The 27,005-nt window shown below is 51.6% G+C and overlaps 1 protein-coding gene across 1 annotated transcript; it reads left to right on the plus strand.

Annotated features, from left to right (window-relative positions):
* Nucleotides 1-1,568: 1,568 nt before the first annotated feature.
* HCN2 (hyperpolarization activated cyclic nucleotide gated potassium and sodium channel 2) lies at nt 1,569-25,553 on the plus strand. The gene is made up of 8 exons (XM_021009038.2): nt 1,569-2,387; nt 10,833-11,256; nt 13,267-13,428; nt 14,816-15,034; nt 17,085-17,231; nt 19,315-19,555; nt 21,919-22,083; nt 22,549-25,553. Exons 1-8 carry the CDS (start codon nt 1,618-1,620, stop codon nt 23,361-23,363), a joined length of 2,943 nt encoding a protein of 980 aa, XP_020864697.1. The 5' UTR covers nt 1,569-1,617; the 3' UTR covers nt 23,364-25,553.
* The last annotated feature ends 1,452 nt before the right edge of the window (nt 25,554-27,005 follow it).

The raw sequence follows: 27,005 nt of genomic DNA on the forward strand, positions 1-27,005 counted from the left end.
TGGCCTAAAGAAGACTTGGGGGGTGTCGAGGTGAGGAGGGGGGAGTGGGGCTCATGCGAATGTGTGTATGTGTGTAAATGATAGCTGTCTTCATGTATTCAAAGCGTTCAATGAAGAAGAGAGTTTAGCTTTGTTTTGTTGATCTGCAGAGGGCTAAAACAGTAAACGAGGAGACCAACAGAAGCTGTAGAGAGGCAGATTTAGGTTTGCTGACAGGAAAGCCTTCCCAGCAATGAGAGGGGCCCAAATTGGTGCGGGCTGCCTTGGGCTGTAGTGTGGTCTTCCTCACTGGCAGTCTTCAAGCAGAGGCTGAATAATCATTTGCTGAGGCCGTGGTGGAAAGGATTTGGTAGCTGGTTGTACCAGAAAGCCTCTGAGGTCTCTTCCTGCTCTGATATTTGGTGATTTGGTCTCCTGTGTCTGTCTAGAATTTCTTTTCTACTTAATACTGCCTCTGTTTCCATTCTACATATGATCACAGAATAGGGGGTTCCTAGCCCAATCCCCAGTTTGAGGGAAGCAGTGGCCAACTCACCTGTCCCTCATCTTATATCCACCTGATGCTGGAAAAGAATGGGGAAGACGGAAGGAACCTAGCTTTGGCTGTCCCAGTTTCTTTGGGAGCTGCCAGTTGGAAGACAGGCCAGGAGACCTCAGCTGCCATCAGCCACTGGGATTGGGGAGACCAGATGGATTGTCTTTTCTCCTCCTATCTTCTGAAGGATGAAGAGATCCAGCAGCTGAGCCTTTTGGGTAGGTGGGTGGGGTTCAGTCCCTTGCCTACCTCTCAAACAGCCTGCTTGATGAAGACAGCCAGCCTGGGGATAGCCAACAGGAATTTGTAGGATCTGGATCTTAAGAAGACTATTCTATGTTCAAGATCCCTTAGAGCTCTGATAGTCAATCTTCTAAGCAGCCTAGTACAGTGAAAAGAGCACTGGCTGGAAAATTAGAGGTCCTGTGTTCAAATCCCGAGTATCTGAAGGACCTTGGATGAGTCTTTTCACCCCCTTGGGCCTGTTTCCTATTAAATGAGCGGATTAGACTGGAGATCCTCTGAGGGACTTTTCAGTTCAACATTCTTTTCCAAGAGCTAACCCTCAGCCCTCCAAGAGCTAACATCCTATATTCCAGGTGCCTTCCAGATCCAACATTATATGTCCTAGGTCCCTCTCACCTCGGACATTCTGGGTTCCCGAGTTCCAGGGTTTCCCTTCCCTCCCAGCTCTATGTTGCCAGGTACTCCTCACAGCATCCCAGCTCTGCCATACTATGTTCTAGATCCCTCTCATCTCGGACATTCTGGCTTCTAGGTTCCAAGGTTCCCCTCCCCCGCCCCAGCTCTTGAAGCCTAGGTTCGAGGTCCCTCTCTCCTCGGACACTCTGGGTCCTGAGGTCCCTCCCAGTTCTGACATTCTGAGATGCCACCTACCCCCCTCCCCGCCCAGCCCGCTCCGGCTCCCCCTCCGCCCCTCCGCGCCTTTAGCTCCTCCCACGGCTCCTCCCGGCGCGGCGGCGCGTGTGCCTGCCCCTCCCTCCCGGGGGTCTGTCGGTCGGCTCCCCGCCTCGGGCTCCCGGCGGCCGGGCGGACTCCGCACTGCCCAGCTCTGCGCGGCCATGGACGGGCGGGCGGGCAGCGCGCGGCCCGGGGAAGGCCAGGGGCCGCCCCCGGCTCAGCAGCCGCCGCCCCCGCCGCAGCCTTCGCCGCAGCAGCCCCAGTGTCAGCCTAAGCCGGAGCCGCCGCCGCAGGAACCGCAACCGCCGCCGCCGCCGCCGCCGCCGCAGCAGCAGCAGCAGCAACTTGAGCGGGAGCGGGAGCGCGAGCCGGGCCCGGGCGGCTCCGGGGGTCCCGGCAGTCCCGGGGGTCCGGAGCCCGCAACGGAACCGGAGCCCGGCGGCCGGGCCCGGGGCAGCCTGGGAGCGCGGCCCGGGAAGCCGCCCCCCGGCCCGGCCGCGGCCAAGGGCAGCCCGAACGGCGAGTGCCGGCGCGGGGGGGAGCCTCCGCAGTGCAGCCCGGGCCCCGGCCCCGGCCCTGGCCCGGGCCCCCCGGAGGATGCGGCCGCCGCCGCCGCAGCAGCCGCGCGGGGCCCCAAGGTCTCCTTCTCGTGCGCTCCCGGTTCCGGCCCTGCCTCGGGCCCCGGCTCCCCGGGGCCCGCGCTCAAGGCGGGCGACGAGGCGGGGCCCGGGGACTGCGACGAGGCCGGCCCTGGCGGGGAGGCGCGGGGCAGCCAGGCCAGCTTCCTGCAGCGCCAGTTCGGGGCCATGCTCCAGCCCGGGGTCAACAAGTTCTCGCTGCGCATGTTCGGCAGCCAGAAGGCCGTGGAGCGGGAGCAGGAGCGCGTCAAGTCGGCGGGGGCCTGGATCATCCACCCCTACAGCGACTTCAGGTGCCCGCCGCCCGGCTCTCCGGGGCAGAGCTCAGTAGCAGGGGCAGGCCTGCAGGGGGCGCTACGGGCGGGGAGGGAAGGGGCGTCTGGAGGTGGGAAGGGGAAGACCCTGCAGGAGGTTCTGGAGGTGAAGTGGGGGGGAGGTCTGCGATTGGAAGAGGAACTTCAGGGCGCCCGAGGCTAGGAAGGAGGGGAAGGGGGGCTGCCAGAAGGAGCGCTGACCTCTGGAGTCAGAGAGGGGCATATTGTTTGGGGCGCGGGGAGGTCTAGTGATTGAGGGTCGGAGAGTGGCACATTGTGTAGAGTCTGGGGGCTGGAGGTCAAGAGCGGCATATCCTATATGAAGGGGGAAGGGTCTGGGAATCGGGGGTCGGGTAGCCGCATAGCAGGGGTTCGAACACGTCAAGATACAGGGATCTAGGAGAGATCCCAAGAGACCTGGGGAGTGCCTCTATGTGAAGAGGAGGAGGGGGTGGAGAGGTCGATGAAAAGGACAAATAGAGGGGAAGGTCAAGGAATTGGGAAGGCCCGGGTCTTTCTGGAGGAACCCGCCCAGCCCAGACCTGGGTAGGAACAGCTAGGGCAAAGCGGGCACTGAGGAAGAACGGGGAAGGGGCGGGGGCAGCTGGGAGAGATTGGACGCCAGGGGTCCCAGGTCGGGGTTTAGTAGGGGTGCGCCAGCCTCAGGAGAAATGTTAGGGGTTGAGGAACAGAGCTCAAGGACGCGGGTCTGTTAGCTGCCCTTCCCCTCCACCCTGTCAGTCTGGTTCTGAATCTGAGAGGGGGAAGGCCCCGTCTCTGTTTTGGGTGTGTGACCATGTGTAACATTGTATGTCTTGGTGAGATGTATGTATCTGTGAATGGGTGGTTTCGCTGTGAGTTTGCGTATCTGTGTGGCATGTGTGTCATCTCTCTCAGTGTTGTTTCTGTGGTGGTGTGGTGTCAATATATGCCCATGTGTCCGTGCAGTGTGTGATTCTTGTTCTGTGAGATGTAGACATAAAAGCCTGCGGGTGCCTTCTCCCGAGTCTCTGGGCTCTGAGACTTTCAGCACCAAGGACAGCAGCAGAGGCCACTTCACTTAAGGATCCTTAGCAATCATATCCGGCTCCCTTCCGAATAACCACCTTCGTGCAACCGCAGGGCTGGGCCTTGGGCAGCTCCCCGCCTCCTGCTGTCCTCTCTGCTTACTGTCTTCTATCCATTCCTGTCCTCTCCCTCTGCCTACGGCTCTTTGCTTAAAGGCAGATTGAAATCCCCCTAGATCTTGTCTCTTCCTTCCCCCTTGTGTTTCTTTCTCTCCCACCTATATAAGTCTAAACAGGCTGGTCTAAGGGGAATCTGAGGATCGGGGGTCAAGAATAGGAGGAACAGAAATGCTTGGGCCTCATTCTATTGTCAGTCCCTCTAAGCCTCCATCCCTACTCTGTTGGGGGGGCAGAACTTCACTCATGTTATGTCCCAATCCTACTGAATCTGGTGAACTGGGAAGAGGAGAGAGTCATTGTGTTATTGTGAAAAGAACAGAGGATTTGAAGTCAAAAGACCTGGGTTTGAATCCTAGATTGGCTACTTACTACCTGTATGACCTTGGGAAAGTCCCTTCTTTCTAGATCTGTAAAGTGAAGGAATTAAACTAGATTATCTCCACAGTTCTGAATCCTATGATCCAAAGGTGTAGGAAGGGTTTTTTTTGGGGGGGAGGGGTCTCAGAAACAATATGGAAGATTCCCTCAATGGCCCTGGGGAAAGTGAGTTCTTTATGCTCCCCTTTCTTCAGGAAGGTGTCCTAGGGACCCTTCCCCAATCTCTTTAGTTATATTCTGAATCTAAGGGCATGTGCTCGATCTTCTCCTGGGGCGAAGGATGTCCCAGCTGCTCAGTCCTCTCTACACAAACCTCTTCTTGAGAGTAGTGAGGGAAATGTGGACCTAGGGAATATAGAACACTTGTTCTGGGCCAAATCATCCTTTTTCTTTACTGTAGAAATCCATTAAAACCACTCTCCTCAGGACCTCAGTTTGCCTTTCTACAAGATGAATAAGAAAAAAATATGGATGGAATGCTTCCATTTGGGGGTGTCAAGAGAATGACTGACAGATGCCTGGCACTCCTGGAAGACACCAGCAGGGAGGGATGAGGAATTATTGTTTCTCTTTGCAGAATGTCCCCCACCGCCTTCCCAAAGTGTCTGTCTCCAGCCATCCAATGGCTGACCAGACGGTCCCAGTTCCACTTCAGACTCTGGATAGTTCCTTAGGGTGAGGTCTGTTCCTACGGTAACTACTTATGGGCAGGGCTACTTGCCCTAGGGGAGTCCCTAGGGAATCACCATAGGGAAGAAGTGTTCTCTACAGATGGGGGGAGACCCTTCAATCTAAACCAGGAGTGGAGAACCTGCAGCCTCAAGACCAATCCTTTTATGAACGGGATTTGTTCTGTGACGTTTGGATTCAGCCAAAGGGCTGCCCTTGAGGAACTAGAGGGCCACATGTAGCCTCAAGGCCACAGGTTCCCCACTCCTGGTCTAGACCCTCCCAACCAGTGGGCTTCCTTAATCCAGGAGAGTTGAATGACTTCAGAACTCCATGCTTTTGAGCTGGGAAGATGGTCCACAAAGAACAATCCCTCTTTCTTGCCCACCCCTTGGTGCTCCAAACTCTCTGAACTAAACCAGATGAACTAAACTAATGAAATTAATATCTTGGAAAGGAAGCAGGGGTGGGGAGAGAAGAGGTTGGGGATACAGGAGGTCTGGGTTTAGTATAATATAAAGGATTGAATCTGGTGTCAGAAAACCTGGACTTCGGTGTTTTGACTATACTGCTAGCTTTTCATGTGACCTTGGGCAAGTCTCTTCCTGCATATGGACCTCAGTTTCCCTCTTTCTAAAAGGAAGGGATTGGAGTAAGATCCTGTCCAACTCTAACATTCTGTGCTCTGTATTCTAAGATCCCTCCCGGTTCTGACATACTGAGTAAGAGAGGGAGCCCAGATGTATGGAACAGGTTGTATCTTTTGGTGACAGGCACTGGGGACATCAAGATGTGGGGAAGACCCTGAATCCTTCACAATGAGACTTATGTATGCCTGACTCCTATGCTAAGAAAGTTTCTGATTGTAAATGAGGAAGGACCCCCTAGACACAAATCTGCTTCTTCCTAGGGCCAGTGAGTGGGGCCAGTGAGTAGGGCCAGGAGAGAGAAGCCACTGACTCTTCAAAGTATTCATGAGGAACTTTGCCAGGTTCCTCAGCTCAGTGGAGCCAGGCCCCAAACTCAGGCATCCTGCCTCCTGGCATCTTCTCTATTTTTTCCTGTCACTAGTCCATTTATCCATGACTTCTTTTTTATATGCAGGTATTGCATTTACTCTTGTGTGTAAACACACACACACACACACACACACACACACACACACACACCCCTTGTCTAGTAGTTAGGTATGAGTGAATGGGGTGAAAGGGGAAGAGGCAAGAGAAACCCTGAGCAAGAGGCTGGTGTCCTGGAGATTAAAGTCTGCCCAAGGGTTTGGATTTCCTAGGTACTGGGATATAGGGGATAGAACTCTGGGTTAAGAATAAGGAGATTTGGGTTCTAATTATGGCTCTTTCACTATGTAGCAAGTCTCTTCCATTCTCTGGGCCTCAGTTTCCTGTTCTGTAAAATAAAGATAGCTCTTATCACCTCCATCTCTTGTGTGCTATAGGAGATGAAGGATTGGAAATGACTTTGTAGACTGTAAAGTGTGCTGTACATGTGTTGTTATTGTTATTTTTGTGGTCATGCTTCTCCAACTAACTCTCTTTGATTCTGGAAGTGGAAGATCCTTATGTCTACCTTTGATCTGGCCTGCTTTGGCTTAGGCCCTCTTCTTGGGTAGCACTTTGATGGAGTAGGGTGGGGCATTTGCTGGCTCTAGTGCTGGAGGAGAAATCCATATAGGTGGCAGGCCTGTGTCTACCTAGATATCAGTCTGTGTTCGGTAGTACCCCACCTCCTCCAGTTGGCTGGAGAAAAGGATTCATAACACACAGAAGAGCTCAGAGGGCCTTTAGAACACAGAATATCAAAGCTGGGGAGGGCCCTTAGAACCCAGGATATCATAGCTGGGAGGGCCTTTAGAACACAGAATGTCAGGGCTAGGGAAGCATTTAGAACACTGAGGAAAGAATGTTAGGATTAGAAATACCTTAGGCTATAGAATATGGAAAGACTTGATAATATAGAATGTAAGAATATAAAAATCATAAAGTACCTCAGACATTATCTTATCCAGGGACTCTTAGCCCAGGGTCTGTGAATTTGTTTTTTTTTAATATTTAAATAATTGCATTTCAATATGATTTGGGTTTTTTGGTAATTTTATATATTTTGTTTTGGGCACTTAAAGTTTTGAGCTGCTGATCTAGTCCTAGAAGGAAGCTTCTCTGTGACATCTCCCATATGCAGTCACTTAGCCTGTGTCCAAATACTTTAGACAATTGGGACTTAGCTTGAGAAGGGATATTTTAGACAGATCAAGTCCCTTTGGGATTCTAGTTCCTTCTTGAGCATCTCTGATCAGCTGGTTGGCAAAGGTTGAGTTGATCTTGGGTGGGTTAAATTTTCCCCAGATGGCTGTAGAGATCAGCCGATCACAAGGTTGGAGGTCAAACCAGAAACCTTATTTACAAATCCCTGGGAAATTAATTCCTGCATTATCATCTCTGGGATAAACCACAGAGCTGACATGAATCACGGAGTTAATGCTTCTCCCCCTCATCCCTTATGTTCCAGTTCAAGGGAGGGAGAGGTAGCTTTACAGATAATAACCCAACCTCATGGGTTTTCAGAGGCCCTTATCTCCTGAAAGCCCCAAACTCCCTTCTTGTGGACAATTGTATTTTTTATCTATGGCCTACCTGTGCCCGGAATGATAGACCGATTTTTCAGATGAGGGAGACCAAGGCCTAGATTGATTAAGGGAGCCTTTCAAGGTTACAAGATCATTGGGTGAACCATACCTAACAGGCATGAAGCTTAATCTGCCTTCTTCCACATTCCCCACCCTGTCTCTTCCTGGACTAACTTGCAACAGGTGGTGTGGGATTCTGATTTAAGCTATAGAGAACCATAATTCTCGGGGGGGGGGTAGGGGCAGAGTCTGAAGGGAGGGAAAGAATCCTTGCTTCATGGGTCTGGGGAAGTGGGTGTTTGCTTCAATTGAATTTCACCTTCTTCCTTGAATGAGTGAGAGGGCCGAAAGAGTCCCTGGGCAAAGTGTCGCCTCTCCCATCTCTTGATGCTCATAGCCTGAAAGGCTGGCCAAGTCTTACCTGCCAGCAAGTTGTCCATCTCACTGAGGCAGAACAAGCCTTCCTAGGCCAATGATGTGACTCCCAATTGTTCCAAGCTCTCCCAAGACACCATATGGTGAAGGAACGGAGCACATTTCAGTGGTGATTCTGAACCAGGAGCACTGGGACTTCCCATCCTAGGGATGCCAGCATGGCTGGACTGTTCACTTTCTGCCCAGACTCAAGGGTATCTTACCAAAGATATTCCTTGGAATTTGCTGTTGCTGTGAAGAAGGTGGGAAATGGAGGGAAACTCCCAAATTATGAATCTTAATTCTTGACCTCTGATCTTTAAATTCTGATCCCAGATCCCTAACCACAAATGATTCCTGCCCAGGCTGTGGCTTTCCTGATGCTTGACTGGGGATCAGAAGCTTGTCCCCTTTCTTGTCATTGTCCTTATCTGACCTCTCTCACCTTTGGCCTTGAGCTTGGAAGATCTCTTTTAGGTGGCTGAACTGTGTCCTTAGAGCTAAGAAGGGTTCTGAAGCACATCCCTTGCCTGGGGAGGATTTCCAGGAAGCTCTGTGTGTGTGTGTGTGTGTGTGTGTGTGTGTGTGTGTGTAGAGTAGAGTAGAACAGTGCCAATGCCCAGAGCACATTCCTGTACACCTCCATTTCTCCATGCTTATAGGATCTCAGATCTGGAAAGGACCTTAGAGTCTTGCCTCTTCATCTTACAAATGGGGAATTAAAACCCAGAGATGGGAAGGACCTTGCCTATGGTCACACAGTGAGTCTGGCAAAGCCAAGACTTGAAACCAGGCTTTCTGACTGCCTATCATGCCAATGTGCCTCTAACTTTAGCAGTAGGAGAGATGAGATCTCAGGGTTGGAGCCAGGATCTCCAGCCTGGGGCTGGTCGGGCTGGCAGTGACACGGGTACTTGCTTGGGCATGGCTCAGGTCCAGAGCTGCTATGGGCCAGCTGAGGACACTTGAGAAGATGGAGTGGCTTTGCCCAGTTAAGGCAGGGAGCACATTAGGATTGCAGTGGAAGAGGCCGCAGCCCCAGTGGCCTCCCTGATACAATGGCAGCATCAGGAACTCTCCTAGTACCATAGGGTCACGGAGGGGAGCAAGATGGGCAGCAATCCCGAGTTAAGTCTAGGGGCAGGATTCTCCTTGATCTGAGAAAGTGTCAGTCCTGGTCAGGCCCTGGCTGATGTGTATTGTGTCCAGTTCTAGGGTCATATTTTAGGAAGTGGGGGCTACCAGGGGTCTAGTGACCCTGCCACATGAAGATTTTGGGATAAAGGGCTATGAGTGTTGTCTTTCGGTATTAGAAAGGCTGCCTCCTAGAAACTTCTGCTTGACCCCAGAGATTAAGAACTGGGCAGGATCCGCTGAATCAGATCTTGGTTCCACGTAAGGAAAAACTTTCTAACAATCTGAATTGTCCCAAAGTGGAAAAGGTTGCCTTGGGAAATAGTGAGCTCTCTGTCATGGGAAATCTCATTCATGCCTAGGTCCAGGTGGGAGTGGGGGTAGGGTCATTTGGGCTTGAAGGCAGGAAAAATGGGAAAAATCAATGAGAGAGCTGGTGTTGAAGCATGGGAATGGAGATTGAGGAAGATGGGGGCTTAATGAGGGGGATGGGGATCAGTGAGGGGGATAAGGGGACTTGATGCATTCCAGGTCCCCTCTGTGACTGGGAGCTGACCCCAGGGCCTTGGGCAGGAGGAGGGGGAAGCCTGATTCCTGACTCACCTTGCAGGTTTGCCTTTAAGGAATCCACACAGTGGAAGCATTGAGGTTTCAACTTGGCACAGTGGAGCAGGGCTGAAAAACCTCCCTGAGTGCCCCTCCTGGTTTTTAGCTTTGCTAAGGGAAAGCATGAGACTTTCTGGGGCCTCTTTGCCTTTGCTGGCTGCCTGTGACCTTGCATCATCCTAGGAAAGGTCATGGGGAGGCAGGGAGGATGGGGACTAGAATGGGTCCTTGAGAAGCTAGGCTCTAAGGCCCAGGATTATTAGGGGCTCATCCCCTTCTTCCTCTAGCTTCCACCCCAACAGAAATGCTGAAGTCTACTTGGTGGAATATTGAATGCCAAGATTGACTTTCTGGGAAAAAAACCCACCCAAATCTTTTGCCTCTTTTTTTGGCCCTTCCAAATCCCTCCTGGATACTTCTTGCCACCTTTCCACATCCCATCCTGTTGCCTTATAGTCTACTGGAAGTCCACTGGAAAGACAGCCATGGCTTCTAGCCTTGTGCCCTCCCAACTTCCCACCCAGCTGGGGGGAGCTATTGGAGATGGGTTAGGACGCCACAGGAAAATGGTCCCTCCCCTTCCCTGGACCTCAGTTGAGCTTCTCCATCTGTAAAATGAGGAAGTTGGACCTACTGACCACCAAGGTCTTTCCTACCTGTGAAATTCAATTCCTGGTGGATATTACTGAGGGGTTCTTAACCTAGGGTCTGCAAACTTTAAACAAATTTTATAAATATTTCAATATAATTGGTTTCCTTTGTAATCCTATGTATTTTATTTTATGCCTTTAAAAATATTAGTCCAAGAAGGGATCCATAGGCCTCCCTAGACTCCCAAAGGGGTCCATGACACAAAAGAGGTCAACCCCTGTTTAGACTAAAGGCTGGAAGGGACTTTGGTGGTCCTCTGGCCCAGTGGTCTTCTTGGTGCAGGAATCACCTTTATGACTTTCTTATGGAGACTCACCTGGTCTCCACTTGGATACCTCCAGTAATGAGGAGTGAGCTCTCTCTGTCTCTGACTCTGTGTCTCTGTCTCTTGTCTGTCTGTCTGTCTGTCTCTCTCTCTCTCTTTCTCTTCATCTCCATCTCCATTCTTCTTTTGACCAGCTCTAATTGTAAGGAGAATGTGAAGTGTCCCAAACCAGAGTTCTGGACCAGCAGTCGGGATACCTGGGTTCCGTTCCTAGTTCTTCCACTTATTCACTTTGGGACTTTGGGCAATCTCCTCTCCCTCTCTGTGCCTCAGTTTCCCCATAAGGGTTGTCTCTCACTGCTCTTCTAGCCGTCATATTTTGTGAGTTTGGGTGGGAGTGGAAGAAGCTTCTTCTCAGAGACAAGGGGTTGGAGATGGAGTTGAATGCTATGACCAGCTGCCCCTTTCCCTGGCCACAGGTTCTACTGGGACTTCACTATGCTGCTCTTCATGGTGGGGAACCTCATCATCATTCCCGTGGGTATCACCTTCTTCAAAGAGGAGACCACAGCACCGTGGATAGTGTTCAATGTGGTCTCAGATACCTTTTTCCTCATGGACTTGGTTCTGAACTTCCGCACTGGCATCGTCATAGAGGACAACACTGAGATCATTCTAGACCCTGAGAAGATCAAGAAGAAATATCTGCGCACGTGGTTCATGGTGGACTTCGTGTCCTCCATCCCTGTGGATTACATCTTCCTCATTGTGGAGAAGGGCATTGACTCAGAGGTCTACAAGACTGCTCGCGCCTTACGCATTGTCCGATTTACCAAGATCCTCAGTCTCCTGCGCCTGCTACGCCTCTCCCGCCTCATCCGCTACATCCACCAGTGGGAAGAGGTGAGGCCCGTGGCTTGGTCAGAGGGCGTTTGGTACCTCAGCACGTTGGAGAGTTGGAGCTGCTCCTTAGTCCTTGGAGGAGAGAGGAAGAAAACAGAATGATAACACTCCTTTCTTCCTATTGCCTTCCCTCTCCCTCCTTTCCTTCCTTCCTTCTTGTCTCCTTCCTGTGGTCCTTGGTAGACTTTCTTCCTTATTCTTTCCTTCTCAACCTCCCTTCCTTTCTTCTCCACTTTCATATATCCTTTCTTATTTTTGTTGCTTCTTCCTTCTATAGCTTGCTTACTTCTTCCCTCCCTTCTTTCCTTTCTTCTTTTCCTCTACTCCTTAATTCCTCTATTTCTCTTTACTTTCCTTCTTTCCTCCCTCTCCTTCTTCCTTTCCTTACTTCTGTTCCCATCTCCCTCTACTCCTTTCTGCCTTCCTCCATCTCTCTGGTTTTCCATGGCTTTCTTCCCTCCCTCCCCTACTTCCTTCCTTCTTTTCTTTCTCCCATTCCCCTCCGTCTTCATTCTTCTTTCCTTTTCTCCATCCCTCTGTTCTTCCCTTCCTCCCCTTCTTCCTTCCTTCCCCTCCCTCTTCATTCCTCTTCCTTTCCTCCATCCCTTTCTTCCCTTCTTTCTTATTCTGTCCCCTCCCCCCCTTTCTTCTGCGTCTCTCCCCACCTCTACGCTCTCTCTCTCTCAAACATTTGTTAAGATCTTACTGTGTGCTGGGCTGAGCTGGGCTGAGCAAAGCCATTCACAAAGATGGATAAGTTCCTATCCCTACACAGTCTAGCAGAGGACATAAGCTACATCCCACAGATAATGATAATTATGATCATGTCATTGCTCCCATTTTGATGCCATTTTATGGTTTAATAGATATTAATAATAACAGCAGCTCCTGTATCTCCAGGCCAGACTGAGCCTCTAAACCCTTTAGCTGTCCTAAAGGTCTTGACCCACAACCACCCTGGGAGGCAGGTAATGTAAGCATTTTACAGATGAAGAATCATTTGGTGAAATTAAATCCAGGATCCGAACTCAGGTCTCCTGACTAAATTCAGGTCTTTCCACCGAAGCAGCAGTAGTCAGGCTGTGAGCAGAGCTGTGGGAGAGACTCGGAGATCTGAGGGCTTGGAGGAAAGGATTACTCTTAGGTCAGTGGGAGAGGGAGGGGTCCAGTGAAACCTTCTAAAAGAGGTAGCATTGGAGCTGGGTCTGCAAAGATGGGAGCGCTCTCTGTTGGGAGACTGAGCCCACCTGAGAGTCTGTCCCCTCAAGCCTGACTTTGGCCCTTCCCTTCTAACCCCACCTCGGAGCTGTTTGTGTGTGTCTCTGGATGAATAGAAAAGGGCGAAGGAGGGGGATGTGGGGGGGGGGGTATGTCATGGCTCTAAATAGCCTGGTGTGTCTGAGGTGGGGCTTTTCCTCTGTGTGTGTAGGTGTTGGGTGTCTAGCCAGGGGGTGTGACCAAGCTGTAAATAGTCTGTGTGTGTGTTTGGAGAGACACAGGGGGCTGGGCTGGATGGGAGAATGAATAGGAGGGAGGCTGCTCCTCCTGTCTGGGCCTTTGGGTCTCCTGTGTCCACCTCTGGGTGTCTGTGTTGGTCTCTGTCTCCACTAGGGATCTCTGTCCCTGGGGGTCTTTCTCTGGGTGCTGTTCCCTTCTCTCTGTCTCTCTCTCTGCATGTCTGTATTTATCTCTGAGTCTTTTCCTCTGCATGAATATAGGGGGTGGCCCTGAGTAGATGAGGAAGAGTGTCTATAGATGGCCTGCCTTTCCCCTTTCTGGCCCAGCACTTGAGGAGCCCTAGTTAATTTCTAGCTTCACTGGCTCCGTGTGTGGCTTGGGGAAGTGCCCTCAGTTTTCCCATCTGGAAAATGGGTGTTGAATGACACCTGCTGCTCTGTCTAGACCATACTCTGGAAAGAGCAAACTAGGGATAAAGGGGGAAGTGTGTGTGGTAGGGGTGGGGCATCCCTTCTCTCTCCTTCATTGGTTCCCTTGAACCCCTGCCCCTAGATCTTCCACATGACCTATGACCTTGCCAGTGCCGTCATGCGCATTTTCAACCTCATCAGCATGATGTTGCTTCTGTGCCACTGGGACGGCTGCCTTCAGTTCCTGGTGCCCATGTTACAAGACTTCCCTAAGAACTGCTGGGTCTCCATCAACGGCATGGTGGTAAGTCCTTCCCCAAACCTCCCAATCCCTGGTCCTGACCCCCCCCAAAAAAAAAAACTAAAACAAAGCAAAACAAAGTCACAAAAACCTTCCAATCTTCAATTCCTGGGTTGGACACTCCAGGCTCCTCTGCCCAACCCCAAAACAAAGCCCCCAAACCCTTCCCAATTCCTGAGCCTGGCCCTGCAGGCCTCCAGTCCCTGGCACATCCCAGCCCACAATCCCTGAGGTGGACCTTCCCAATCCCCCAGCCCTCCCACTTCACTAACTCAGCCCAGAGTTATATGGGGGCAGGGCCCACATAAAGGCTCCAAGCTGGGAGGAATGGGGGTGGGCGGCCTGGCCAGGAATGCAGAGGAAGGGAGGAAAGGAAGGAGTGTCCGAGAAGGATCTGGGAACCAGGCGCCAGCTGCAGCCATTGTTCTCAAGCCCTACACACAGGGGACAGTTTTCCTGAATGGCCTCTCCCCACCCCCATCCCTGGAGAAGGGCAAATGAGGACAGGAGGGGGAAGCTCCTCCGGAGCACAGCTGTGGGGGCTGGGGAGGGGCCTCATGGGCCTTGACCCCCTCCCAGTCTCTCTTCCTCCAGCATCCTTTAATTTCTTGACTGGCCCTCCTTCAGCTTCCAGCCTCTGTCCCTGCCTCCATCTGCTTCTCCAGCTTTATGGTTTTTTCTCTCTCTTTCTGTTTTATAGAACAGAGCAAAATGTCAGAGCTGAAAAGAACCTTAGGACATAGAATGTCAGAGCTGGGGGCCCTTAGAACACAGAATGTCAGAGCTGGGAGGGCCCTTAGTACACAGGATGTCAGAGCTGTGAAGGCCCTTAGAACACAGAATGTCAGAGCTGGGAGGGCCCTTAGTACACAGGATGTCAGAGCTGTGAAGGCCCTTGAATACAGGATGTCAGAGCTGTGAGTGGGAAGGGGTCCTTGGAACACAGAATATCAGAGCAAGTGGGGAAGCCCCTTAGAACACAGAATGTCAGAGCTAGGAGGGCCCTTAGAACACAGGATGTCAGAGCTGTGAGTGGGAAGGGGTCCTTGGAACACAGAATATCAGAGCAAGTGAGGAAGGCCCTTAGAACACAGAATGTCAGAGCTGGGAGGGCCCTTAGAACACAGGATGTCAGAGCTGGGAGGGCCCTTAGAGAGAACTGAATAACGTCCTCATTTGACAGATGGGGAAACTGAGGCCTAAAGAAGGGAAGGGACTTGCCCAGGGTCAGTCGATAAGGTGAAGAGCACTGTGGCAATTGGTCTATGCCTGAGATTGAATATGTGGATTGGAGGACAGGTGATCGAGAAGGGGGGTTCAGGGTGGATGGCCTTAGAGTCCAGCTGTGGCGGCCTCCCCATGACGGGCTCTCCCCCTGCTCCTGTTTTAGAACCACTCCTGGAGCGAGCTCTACTCCTTCGCCCTGTTCAAGGCCATGAGCCACATGCTCTGCATCGGTTACGGGCGCCAGGCCCCCGAGAGCATGACAGACATCTGGTTGACAATGCTGAGCATGATCGTGGGGGCCACCTGCTACGCCATGTTCATTGGCCACGCCACGGCCCTCATCCAGTCCCTGGACTCCTCTCGGCGCCAGTATCAGGAGAAGGTGGGTCTGGGTGAGTGGGGGGTGGCAAGGGTGGTAGAGATAGGACCCCTGCCGTCAGGGAGCCACAGTCTGACCCTGTCAGAAGCCACCTTCTGAGGAGTGAGGGAGAAATAATCTGGCCCAGGGCTAATCCCTGGGATTTGGCACCATGGACAGCACCTCCCCCCCCCCAATTCCCTACTTGGAACTAATCTACCAGAAATGATGTTAGCTCCAGGCATTTATAGAATGCTTTAATGTCTACACAGCATTTTATCTACATTCTCTCATCTGGACTTCATAACAACTCTGTGAAGTAGGTACTTGCCATTTTAGTGATGAGAACACTGAGTCACAGAAAGGGACGGGTTTGGAACTGAGGTGTTCCTGACTCCAAGTACATTACTCTGGTCATTAAAACATTGAATATTGTCAAGAGAATGGTCTGATGTTCCAGGCAGCTCCACCCCCACTAGCTTCTCACTGCAACAGGCTCCCCACTCTGTCCCCAGCTACGGGGAGAGACTACAGTGAATCATCCATGCTCTCAGTCAGGGGTCAGGCTGGGATAGGGGATTGGCCCCAGACATGCCAATGTAGGATGTCCACTTGGGACCAATATTCCAAGGGTGGGGGTGGAGACAAGGGATGAGGAATATCTCAGCTGTCCCTCACACTGGAGCTCAAGGCAAGAGCTCCCTCCTACTGGTGCCCAGGGGTGCCAGTCGGGGTGAGCTCTGGCCTGAACCTCTTTGCCTTCATGCCTTCTATAATCATACCTCCCAGCTCATGTTTGGGCATCTTGCCCACACTGGTACCTCCCAAACAGAAGCTTATGGTCCCTCACACCCAAACAATGAGGGGGTGGCACCACCCGGTCAGCCATCACGGGTTCTTGGTGACCTCAGGGAGGCTGCAGCTGGGGCCAGCACTGGGCACCAGGGGCAGGGAGCAGGAAATATGCGTGGGCATCCCCCTGACTCCTGGCACTGCCTGTCACCTCCAGGAGGCCAACATAGATGCCCATCTTGGCAGTTTCCGGTAATGTCCAGGCTTGAGCTCTTATTTGGAAACTCCTTAAGTGGATGCCTGGCCCCCTGTGGGCCTAGTCCTGACTTAGACTCTTGGTTTTTCCTACCATTTTTCAGGAAGGAGATTCCTGGAAATATCCCATGGGAAGGTCTCCTTCACAATGAGTTTGTCCAGTGGAGTAATGGACCCTGAGAGACTGGATGTAGAGCTAGAAAAGACTGCAGGGTCCATGTGGTCATTCCCTCCCCACTCCCCCCCCACACCTTATTTTACAGGTGAGGAAACTGAGGCCCAGGAGAGGTTAGGTTACTTGCCCAAGGTCACACAGCTAATGGGAAACATGAGATTTAAACTGGCACAATGACTGCAAACCCAGTGGACTTTCCACCATGATTGCCCTTGGGAATGTGGTCCCTCCTGCTCCCCTCTTGCTCTTCCCAACTGTTACTTGGGCTGACACACGAGAGGCATGAAAGGGGGAATTCTGGATTCGAGTTGAGACTGGTGCCCTAGCGTGCCCAGGAATAATCCTAGGTCAGCGAAGTGGTGCAGCAGATAGAGACCTGGCCTCAGAGGCAGGAAGACCTGGGTTCAAGTCTCACCCCACACACTTAGTAGCTGTGTGACCCTAGACAAGTTCCCTAGCGCCCCCTATTTTGTATTAACTTGTCTGTGTGTGTACTGTCAGGTTCCCTTTCTTCTTCAGTAAGCGATAAGCATCTCGAGGGCAGGGGGGTTTTTTGTCTTTGTATCCCCTATGCCTGGTGCTGAGAAGGCCCCGAATACCTTCTCCTTGAATTAGCTTTGGTCTTCTCGTCTATAAAATGGCAGTAATAAAAGCACCTGCCTCACAGGGCTGTTGGCAGAATCCAGCGAGGTAACAGTCTGAAGGCCCTCTTAGCTATCACGGGATGGTACTGATGCAGGATGGGAGGTGTGCCAGGGGCTGGCTTGCGGAGCATCTGGCACCAGGGGTGGGGGTGGGGCTGGCCAGGGAAAGGCAGGCCCTGACCGCTCTCCGTCTGTCCCCGACCCACAGTATAAGCAGGTGGAGCAGTACATGTCCTTCCACAAGCTGCCCGCTGACTTCCGGCAGAAGATCCATGACTACTATGAGCATCGCTATCAAGGCAAGATGTTCGATGAGGACAGCATCCTGGGAGAGCTGAACGGACCCCTGCGAGAGGTGCGGCCCTGAGCGTTTGCAGGCAGCCTCCAGGGGCGGATGTGGGCTTGGGGGAGGCTGGGGCCTGACAGAGAAAGGGGACGCCTAGCCCCTGGACTCTGTCACTCACTGCCCTCCCTCCTCCCCTCCTCCCAGAGAGCCGCTGCATCTCTACCGTGCTTTCCAAGTCACCCAGCATTTTCATTCCCGTGACTTCAAGGAATCATATTATCCTCTAGCTAGAAGCGGAAGGCTTCAAGGCCATTGAGCCCACCTTCCTCATTTTACAGATGAGGAAAATGAGGTCTAGGGGAAGTGAGGTGACCGGTCCTAGGTCACACAGCTAGGAAGCATCAGAGGATTTAAACCCAGTCCCTCTGATGCCAGAGCCCAGAGGAGTGTCCTACTGTGACCCCCTTGGAAGAAAAGCCAGACAAGGAACATTCTTTCCCATTTTACACATTAGGAAACCAGGCTAAGAAGTAAAGCGACTTGAATGAGGCCATACAGCTGAGCTCATAATAAAAAATAATAATAATAACAATACTATAATAGCTAACATTTATACAGCAGCTACTAGATGTCAGGCACTGTGCTGATAATAACACTTTAGTTTTTATCCCGTATAATCCTCACAACAAGCCTGGGAGGTAAGTGCTATTACTATAACCCATTTTATTTTTATTTACTTATTTTTATTTATTTATTTGTTTGCTTGTTTATTTATTTGTTTGTTTATTTTGTTTTTGCTTTTTGGTGAGGCAATCAGGGTTAAGTGACTTGCCCAGGGTCACACACAGTAAGTGTATTATAACCCATTTTACAGTTAAAGAAAGTGAGGCAGACAGTGAAGTGACTTGCCCAGGTCACAGGTATTTGAGGTCAGATTTGAATTCAAGTCTTCCTGACTCCTCGGCCTCAAACCCTGATTGTCTGGACTGACTCATAGCCCAGGGCTCTTTTCTCTCTAGCCCTTCCTCTTTTCATCCATCCTGCCTTCTGCTTCTGACTTCTTCCCCATTCCCTTTCTTTGCCTTTGACCAGGCAGTCCCCCAGGGCCAGAAAGGCTCTCTCTGCTCACCTCACCTACCCCTACTGGGACTTCCAGCTCCCTTTAGGGTTCTGTGTAGGTGCCTCTCCTCTAGGATGCCTTTCCTGAGTCCCCCCAGTTGAAAGAGTACCTCCCCTCCAAAAAAGAAACCCATTTGTATTTACTTGAATATATATATATATATATATATATATATATATATATATATATATATTATATATATATATATAATATGTATGTATGTATGTGTGTGTATATGGAGGGGGGGGGGAAGGGGCAGGCAGTGCGGCATAATGGATAGAGAGCTCCACGGGGAACTAGGAAGCCCTGGGTTCAAGTTCAGCCTTGGACATCTACTGACTGTGTCACCCTAGGTAAGACACAACCTCTCAGTGCCCTAGGCAACTCTCTGAGACAGTGGTTCTCAAACTTTTGGGTCCCAGGACCCCTTTACTCTCTTAAAAAGTATTGAGGACCCTTCCCCAAGAACTTTTGTTTAGATGGGTTATAGCTGTCGATATTTACCATACTAGAAATTAAAATGTCTTGGTATTATTATGACAATCATTTTAATGTCATAGACCCCCTGAAAGGGGCTTGTGAGCCCTCCCACGGTCCCCAGAGCACACTTTGAGAAGAACTGCTCTCAGACCATTAGTTACAGAGAAGGTACGGACCTGCCTTGTTGGAGGGACTTTCCTCATCTAGGATTACTTATACCAAAGAAACTCCAGGCCTAGACCCTCCCCCCATATTTTGTATTAACTTGTCTGTATATATACTGTCAGGTTCCCTTTCTTCCTCAGTAAACTATAAGCATCTTGAGGGCAGGGGTTTTCCTTGTCTTTGTATCCTCTATGCCTGGTGCTTAGCAGGCCCTGAATACATTCTCCTTGAATTAAATTGAATGCCCCCAGCCCCTGTCTACCCACCTTTCCTCCTCTTGTGCCACCTGGCTAGCTTTGATTCCCACCTCCACGCCTTAGATGAACCCAAGGCCATACTCCCCCTGCCCTCTCTGATGACCGCCCCCCTCTCTCTTCATGCCCATAGGAGATCGTGAACTTCAACTGTCGGAAGCTGGTGGCCTCTATGCCTCTCTTTGCCAATGCAGACCCCAACTTTGTCACAGCTATGCTGACCAAGCTCAAATTTGAGGTCTTTCAGCCCGGGGACTATATCATTCGTGAGGGCACCATTGGCAAGAAAATGTACTTCATTCAGCACGGCGTGGTCAGCGTCCTCACCAAGGGCAACAAGGAGATGAAGCTGTCAGATGGCTCCTATTTTGGGGGTGAGTGTTCCCTGGAGGGAGTCTAGGGGCAGCCCCCCCTGTCCCGTATCCCTTGGGCATGGCCACCCCCTGCAGGAGGGTAGCACAGCGAGTACCCTGAGGCTGGGGGAGGAGGGCCCTCAGAGGACTGCTAACCTCCAGGCCAGACCTCCAGAGGTCCATCTGCTTGGTGCCTCCAGGGTTGGGACATTTACTGTCCTGAGGCTGTCCATCCCAGGATAGGGCAGCTCTGATCCTTAGAAAGGTCTTTCTTCTGTTAAGGAACAAGGTGCCCATCTGTAACATAGAATCTGAGAGATGAAAGATCTGAGAAGGCATCTGTTGTGACAGGAGCAGGGCTCCCCTTCTTAACACCCCCAGTGTGGGGTCCTTCAGCCTCTGTATGAACCTGTCCTCAGACAGTGACCTTTCACTCCACTGTGTTCCATTTGGGACAGATTTCTTTGACCTTGAGCCCAAACCCTTGTGATGATTAAGTTCAGAGACATAGTTTCTGGATAATTTAATCATTTTATTAATAAGGCCAGCATGTTCTTAATGAAAGGATGGTCATTTGGCTCTTAGACCAAAGACAATCATGGTGACTGGCTCACAATTCATATACCCTTCTAAGAGTAGGTGTTCCTGAGGGGTGGCAATCGACTTTGACTGGATAACACAATGGAAGGTGAGCTATATCAAAATGAAGGGCTGAGAGTGACATCCTGTCACTCTAGGACAGAAAAACTATCTCTGTACTCAGACCACCCCCAGCCTTGGGATCTGTCTCCACCCAAGCTGAGATTAGAGATTCCTTGTAGAGTTGGGTTGGGTCAGATAGAGAAGTCTGGAGGTCTTGAAAACAAAAAAAGGGGAACTCTGAATTTCCCTGAATTTAGTTATTAGTAATTATTAAAAATTAATTACTAATTATTAGTTATTAGTAATCATTTCTGTTTCCTTCCTCCATATAACTTAAGGGTTCATTCGTCCGTACAACTTCAATTCAAAGATAGCTAGGTGGCACAGTGTATCGATAGAGTGCTGGGCCTGGAGTCAGCGAGACCTGAGTTCAAATCCTGCCTCAGACATTTACTAGCTGAGTGACCCTGGGCAAGTTACTTAACTGCTGTGTTCCTCAGTTTCCTCATCTGAAAAATGGGGATTATAATAACACCTACCTCCCATATGAAGATATTTGTAAAATGCTTCGCAAACCTTGAAATGCTAGCTATAATAATAATTATTATTTAACAGCATAGTATAGAAGTCAGCACATTGGGCTTGGAGTCAAGAGATGTGGGTTTGAATCCTGTCTCATATTACTAGCTAGTTTTGTGAAGCAAGGTCATTTGGCCCTGTTTAATCATCTCTAAATTGGGAGGAGTCATAATTTCATTCCATACCCTACAGGGTTGTTGTGAGGACAGCACTTCAAAGCATTCTCTGTCAATGTGAGTTATTATTATTCAGCCAACATTTGTTAAGCACCTGCTGCATTACAGGTCACTGTGCCCAGTTCTGGGGAGTATAAATACTCCTCCTGAGTACCTTACCCTCTAATGGGGGAGTAGGGATACAGAGGATTCATGAAAAAAAGGGAGATGAAGAAGGGATCTGGAATTCTTTTAATACATCTCGAGCCTGAAGAATTCACACATTTCCCTGACTGGACCAATGTACCAACCTCCCTCTTCCCCTCTAAAAAAAGTTGTCCCGGAATTGTCCACAAAACTTGAGGGAACAGGAACTGGCATCTAGAGTGGCCCTTACGTCCTGCCAGGCCTGAACTCCCAACCCTAATGACGACAAGAGAGGTATGCAAGAGTGGGTTTTCCATGCACCTTGCAACATCCTATTACCACCGGGTGCTCCCTATTTCTCTTGGCTCAGAAGCATGAGATCACCAGGGCTCAGCCTGGAGTTGGGGGTTTTGGCCTCCATCTCAGTCCCTGCCCCATGCCTGGCTCCTTCTCCTAGTTTTCCCATCCAGCAGGGCTCCAGAGGCCCATCCCCTGGGACATTCAGAAGTAGAAGTGAGGGGCAGCTAGATGGCGCAGTGCACAGAGCTCCAGCCTTGGAGTCAGGACGACCTGCGTTCAAATCTGGCCTCAGACACTTGACACTTAACTAGCTGTGTGACCCTGGGCAAGTCACTTAACCCTGATTGCCTCAGCAAAAAAAAAAAAAGTAGAAGTTGTATTATGCTTCCTGGGGACCTTTAGGGTGGCTCTACCACAGGGTATACCGGGGTACCATCAGCCTCGTTTCCCCCAGTCTCCTCCATCATTAGGTCTGAGGCTCAGCTGGGAGTGACCTGGGCTCAAGGGGGCATGGGAAGGGATGGGAAGGCCCACACTGACAGTGTCTTGGGGCCCCCGCAGAGATCTGCCTGCTGACCCGGGGCCGGCGAACGGCCAGTGTCCGGGCTGACACCTACTGCCGCCTCTACTCCTTGAGTGTGGACAACTTTAATGAAGTGCTAGAGGAGTATCCCATGATGAGGCGGGCCTTCGAGACGGTGGCCATTGACCGGCTCGACCGGATTGGTTAGTAGAGAGCCAAGGGAGGGAGGGCTGGGAAGGGAAGAATAAGGGGGGTCAGGAGATAAAGAGTCTGAGGGTCATGAGATGTCAGAAACAGGAGAGCCACTAAAGAACGTCTATAATGGAAGGAGTCTCAGCACACAGAATGTCGAAGGGTCCTGGGAACACGGGATGTCAAAGCTGGGAGGGTTCTTAGAACACAGAATGTCAGAGTTAGGGGAGGAGGCCCTTAGAGATCGTGTACTTCATTCTCATAATCTTACAGAGGAGAGATTAGTCCCTAAGAGGCAAAGGGATTTTCCCAGGGACTTATGACATGTCACATTTGAACCTGGGTCTACTGTTCCCTGAATCCCCTGCCTCCTGGGTACTGTATGGAGTGATGTTGCCCTGCCCCAGGAGGAGCTGGGGACAGTTCCCCAGGGGCCTCCTGTCCTCACCCCCACCCCTTCTGTCCTCCCCTCCCAGGCAAGAAGAACTCAATCCTTCTGCACAAGGTCCAACATGACCTGCATTCAGGTGTCTTCAACAACCAGGAGAATGAGATTATCCAGGAGATTGTAAAGTATGACCGGGAGATGGTGCAGCAGGCAGAACTGGGCCAGCATCCTGGGCTCTACCCAGCGGCCCAGCCCCAGGTCACCTCGGCCATCGCCACTCTGCAGCAGGCGGTCGCTATGAGCTTCTGCCCGCAGATGGCCAGCCCTCTGGTGGGTCCCCTGGCACTGAGCTCCCCCCGGATGATGTACGCCCAGGCTGTCCCCAGTCCCTTCTCAGTCTCGCCCATTCTCTTCCAAGCCCCTCCACCTCCTCAGCCCCCTCCTCCCCCTGCCACGGCCAGTCCCCCTTCACAGAGCCCACGGGCTAGCCGGACCTTCCCATATGGGGCCAAGGGCGAGTCAGGTTCCCAGCTCTCACTAGGCCCTGCCCGAGCCCCAGGCTCACCCCAGAGGCCCGCTGCCCACAAGAGCACACAAGCCCTGCACACGCCCTGCCTGAGCCATGAGTCCAGGCCTCTGTCTGCCTCCCAGCCATCCCTGCCCCAGCCCTCAGGCCCCACCCCTGGCCCCCCACCCAGCACCTCCCGGGAAGCAAGCAGCTCCACTCCACGCCTGGGACCTGGCCCAACCCGCCTTGCCCTGCCACACCAGCTGTCCAGTGGCTCCGTGTATGCAGGCCCAGGCCCAGCCCCAGCCCAGGACTCAGGGGCCACCCGAAAGGATTCTGCTGCCAGCGCTCACGAAGTGGACTCAGCCAGATCAAGGCTGTCTTCCAACTTGTGACCCTTGCTTGGGCCTAGGATGGGGCTGATAGCTGGGGCCAGGTTGGGGCAGAGGTATTCACTGCCTCCTCTCTCCCTCACCTCCCCAGGACTGAGGTGACCCAGAGGGGAGCTTCTGGGGGGACCAGGACCTGGGCCCCCCCTCCTCAGCCTGGCTCAGTCCTGTCATCCAAGACCAAAGCCCTGTCTCATTCCTGCTGACGTTCAAGAGAGCTTTTGCTCTCTTATCTGCATCATAGAAGCCATAGACCTTTAGCATAGACATCCGTGTGTGTCCGTCTGTGTGTGTCTGTGTGAGTGAGGGGGCCTGAGCTCAGGCAAGGTAGGCGATGGCTAAGTTCTTCACGTAACCCTCTCCCCAGCCCCCGCCGACTTCCCATCCCCATACATCTCACTCCTGGTTCATCAGAGAGAAGGCTTATCTGTGCCTCCCAGGTCCCTCTGTCCTTCCCCAGGCTGGCACTGAGGCCTTGCTTTGCCTCTCCTAGAGAACTATAGGATATAGAATAAACTGTAGAAAGTAGAACATAGGCTATCAGAGCTGGAAGCGACCCTAGAACATAGGATGTCAGAGTGGGAAGGGCCTAAGAGACTAGCTAGCACCCCATTTTTTAAAATGGGGAAACTGAGATTCACAGAAAGGAAAGGATGTATACAAGGTCATCCCATCAGGAGTGGCAAAGCCCTAACTTGAACTGAGTCCAAGACTAGGGGTCTTCCCATTGTGCTATGTTGCCTATCAGACCTAGTCTGATAGGTTTCCTGTTCCTCTAAAAATAAAACATAATTTTAAACAATGGAAAAGGGGCCTCCTACCAGTTCTCCACTCTCATCCCTGCTTCTCAAGATGTTAGGGACTCTGGCCCCTTGCTTTCCTTCCTTTCTCCTCTGAGCCACCCTCGGCATCAAGGTTAGGGGGGCTTATGTCACCTCTGTGCCTCAGTTTCCCCATCTGTAAAATGGGGGGAGAATGCTACCCTGCCTCTCCTAGGGTAGGTGCTTGGGGATCCTCAAGGGGTGGTGGTCCACTGGCTACTGTCCCTTGGATCTCTTCCCAGAAACCCCAAACAAGGCCAGGGTTGTCCCATTATTCCAGGGACATCGAGGTCAGGCAGCTTTGCAGAGGCCCCCTTGCCCTGGTGTGTGTTCTCCTAGGTCCACGTCCCTGTTTGTTTGGGTTTTTTTGTTGTTAAAGCGTAGTGTCCAGCCCAGCTGAGCTGCTGCCCTGCCTTCCCACTGCCCCTTCCTTTGCCTGGTGACCCGGACACTAAGGTTGTGGAAGTCATCCTGCCTAGGGCACGTGGTCCTCTGGGCAGCGTGTGGTCTATGCTGTCTGTCCTGGTGTGTGTATTTGGACATGCACAAGCACTGTCTGTCCTGGGGTGTGTGTAGGTGTGTGTGTGTGTGCGCGTGTGCGTGCTCGTCTGCATGTCCTGAATTCAGAATCCACAGCCTGGCCATACTGGAGCTCAGGGGACATGGGGAGATAGGATGGCTCAGGGGTCTGAGCCCCATGGGTAGGAGAAGGTGGCTTAGGGGTAAAGCTTGAGGTTGGGTTAGCAATGCTGGGGTTATGAAGTCTGGCTCTGGGGAGTATTGGCTAAGCCTGTCCCCCCCCCTGTTTTTTCCTTCATTTACAAAATGGGCTCCCCTTAAGACTTGCCAGTGGGAAGTGAAAAAGCAGCAGCAGCCAGCTGGCTCCCAGCCAAAGAGACCCTCACCTTCCCTCAGGGCCCAGGACAAGGGGGCGGGGGAGTCTGGAGAGTTCCCCTGGAGATGTCTTCTGGGACTTTGGGATGAGTGGAGGACCTCTGTGTTTTCCCGGAGTGGGGAGAATAACCCCTGGTCTGGAGTGAGGGCGGGGGGCAGGGGTCTTTAGCTCTGGGGTCCTCACCCCACACTGAGTTTTTATCAGATCACTCAGCCTGTCTAATCATGCAGCCTGTCTTTTTCCACTCCACCTTCTTGGTGGGCAAAGGGCCCCTGACTGAGGCTTTCCCCCTCCCCAGATGGGCATCACTTTCCACTCCCTCCCCCATCCAGCTGCTACCATTCTGTTGAATGTATAACTGGTAATGGGACAAAAAGTGGCAACTCTCAAGTCGTCTCCAACTAACCTGACGGGGCCCCTGCGGGAGACCCCTACTCCACTCTCACCCCATCCTGTGCAATAAACATCAGTGCATTGGCAGCCTAGGCCTCTGTCTGGTTCCTCCAATCCCTGGCTTGGTGGGGGCATGATGCCAACCCCTTGTCCCTTCAAGAAGAAAAACCTAGGGGGCAGCTAGGTGGCGCAGTGGATAGAGCACCGGCTCTGAAGTCAGGAGGACCTGAGTTCAAATCTGACCTTAGACCAAACACTTGACACTCATTAAAGAAGAAGAATCACCTAGGGCCAAACACTTGCAACCATCTACCTCTCTCTATAGCATGGCTGGGGGGAAAGAGTTGAATGTACAGTGGATAGATGGGTGAGCCTCCCCCATGAGTCAAATAAAGGGGCTTGGGTTAGATCAGGGGCAGCAAACTCCAAACAGAACAGGGGGCCACTAAACCCTACGGAAGGGTCCCTGTGAGCTGCACATTGACTTGGAAAACCACCTATGTTTATGCATTTCTCTTCTTATAATTTGCTTTGTGAAATATTTCCCAATTACACTTTTAATTTTTTTTTTAACTTTTTAGGCAACTGGGGTTAAGTGACTTGCCTAGGGTCACACAGCTAGTAAGGGTCAAGTGTTTGGTCTGAGGCCAGATTTGAACTCAGGTCCTCCTGACTTCAGGGCCGGTGCTCTATCCACTGTACCACCTAGCTGCCCCCCAATTACACTTTAATCTGGCATGCTGTGGGCCATGTGTGTGTTTGACACCTCTGGGGGCAGGTGATCTGTAAAGTCCCTTGTAGTCTCAAACCCCAGATTCCATAAATAGCTATTCTCTGTCTTGGATGGGACCAGTGACTTCCAACTGGGTTAGGAAGGAAGGGCTCTTGGAAGGCGTCCCTGGCAACTTGCGTGTTCGGAGGCATTTGGTTCAACAACCTCCCTCCCTCCATCTCTGCTACTTTCCTACCTGTACTATCTGGGACAAATTCCTCCAGTCTCTCGGTCTATAAGAGCCCTTGGATTGAAGGGTTCTTAACCTTGTCTGTCTCCTGGCAGCCTGGGGAGGCTGACAGACCCCTTCTCAGAATGTTTTCAAATACATAAAATATATAGGATTAGAAAAGGAAACCAATTATATCGAAATTGTTATGAAAATGACTTTTTTCTTGAAGTGCACAAACACGAGGGTAAGAACCTCTGGACTAGATTTTCAGCTCTTTGGATTCAAATAAGCCATGCTTCTTTCTTACCCTGGCCCACCCTTGGCCTCCTCTTCTGCTTACCCTACAGAATGAGATAATTGCAGACAAGGCCAGGCTGGAGACTCCCTTTCTCTATTTCTGTGGGTGTGCAGGCGAGGCTTGAAGGAGTTGCATTCTACTTCCTTGGTGTCTTTTTCCACTCCACCTTCTTGGTGAGCAAAGGGCCCCACCACCAACCTCTGGAGTCAGCAGTACCCAGCTCACAGCTGACAGCAGGTGTCCTGGTCCCCCTTGCACTCAGAGACAGGAGTCCCTTTGCCCAGGCAGATGCCCTGG

This window comes from Phascolarctos cinereus, unplaced genomic scaffold (assembly GCF_003287225.1).
Source record: "Phascolarctos cinereus isolate Bilbo 61053 unplaced genomic scaffold, phaCin_HiC Scaffold_4;HRSCAF=312, whole genome shotgun sequence".
In the NCBI taxonomy this organism is placed as follows: Eukaryota; Metazoa; Chordata; class Mammalia; order Diprotodontia; family Phascolarctidae; genus Phascolarctos; species Phascolarctos cinereus.

Coding starts and splice junctions, on each gene's coding strand:
- HCN2 (XM_021009038.2), top strand. CDS start 1,618: ATGGACGGGCGGGCGGGCAGCGCGCGGCCCGGGGAAGGCCAGGGGCCG. Junction 2,388..10,832: donor CACCCCTACAGCGACTTCAG/GTGCCCGCCGCC, acceptor CCCTGGCCACAG/GTTCTACTGGGACTTCACTA. Junction 19,556..21,918: donor AGATGGCTCCTATTTTGGGG/GTGAGTGTTCCC, acceptor GGGCCCCCGCAG/AGATCTGCCTGCTGACCCGG.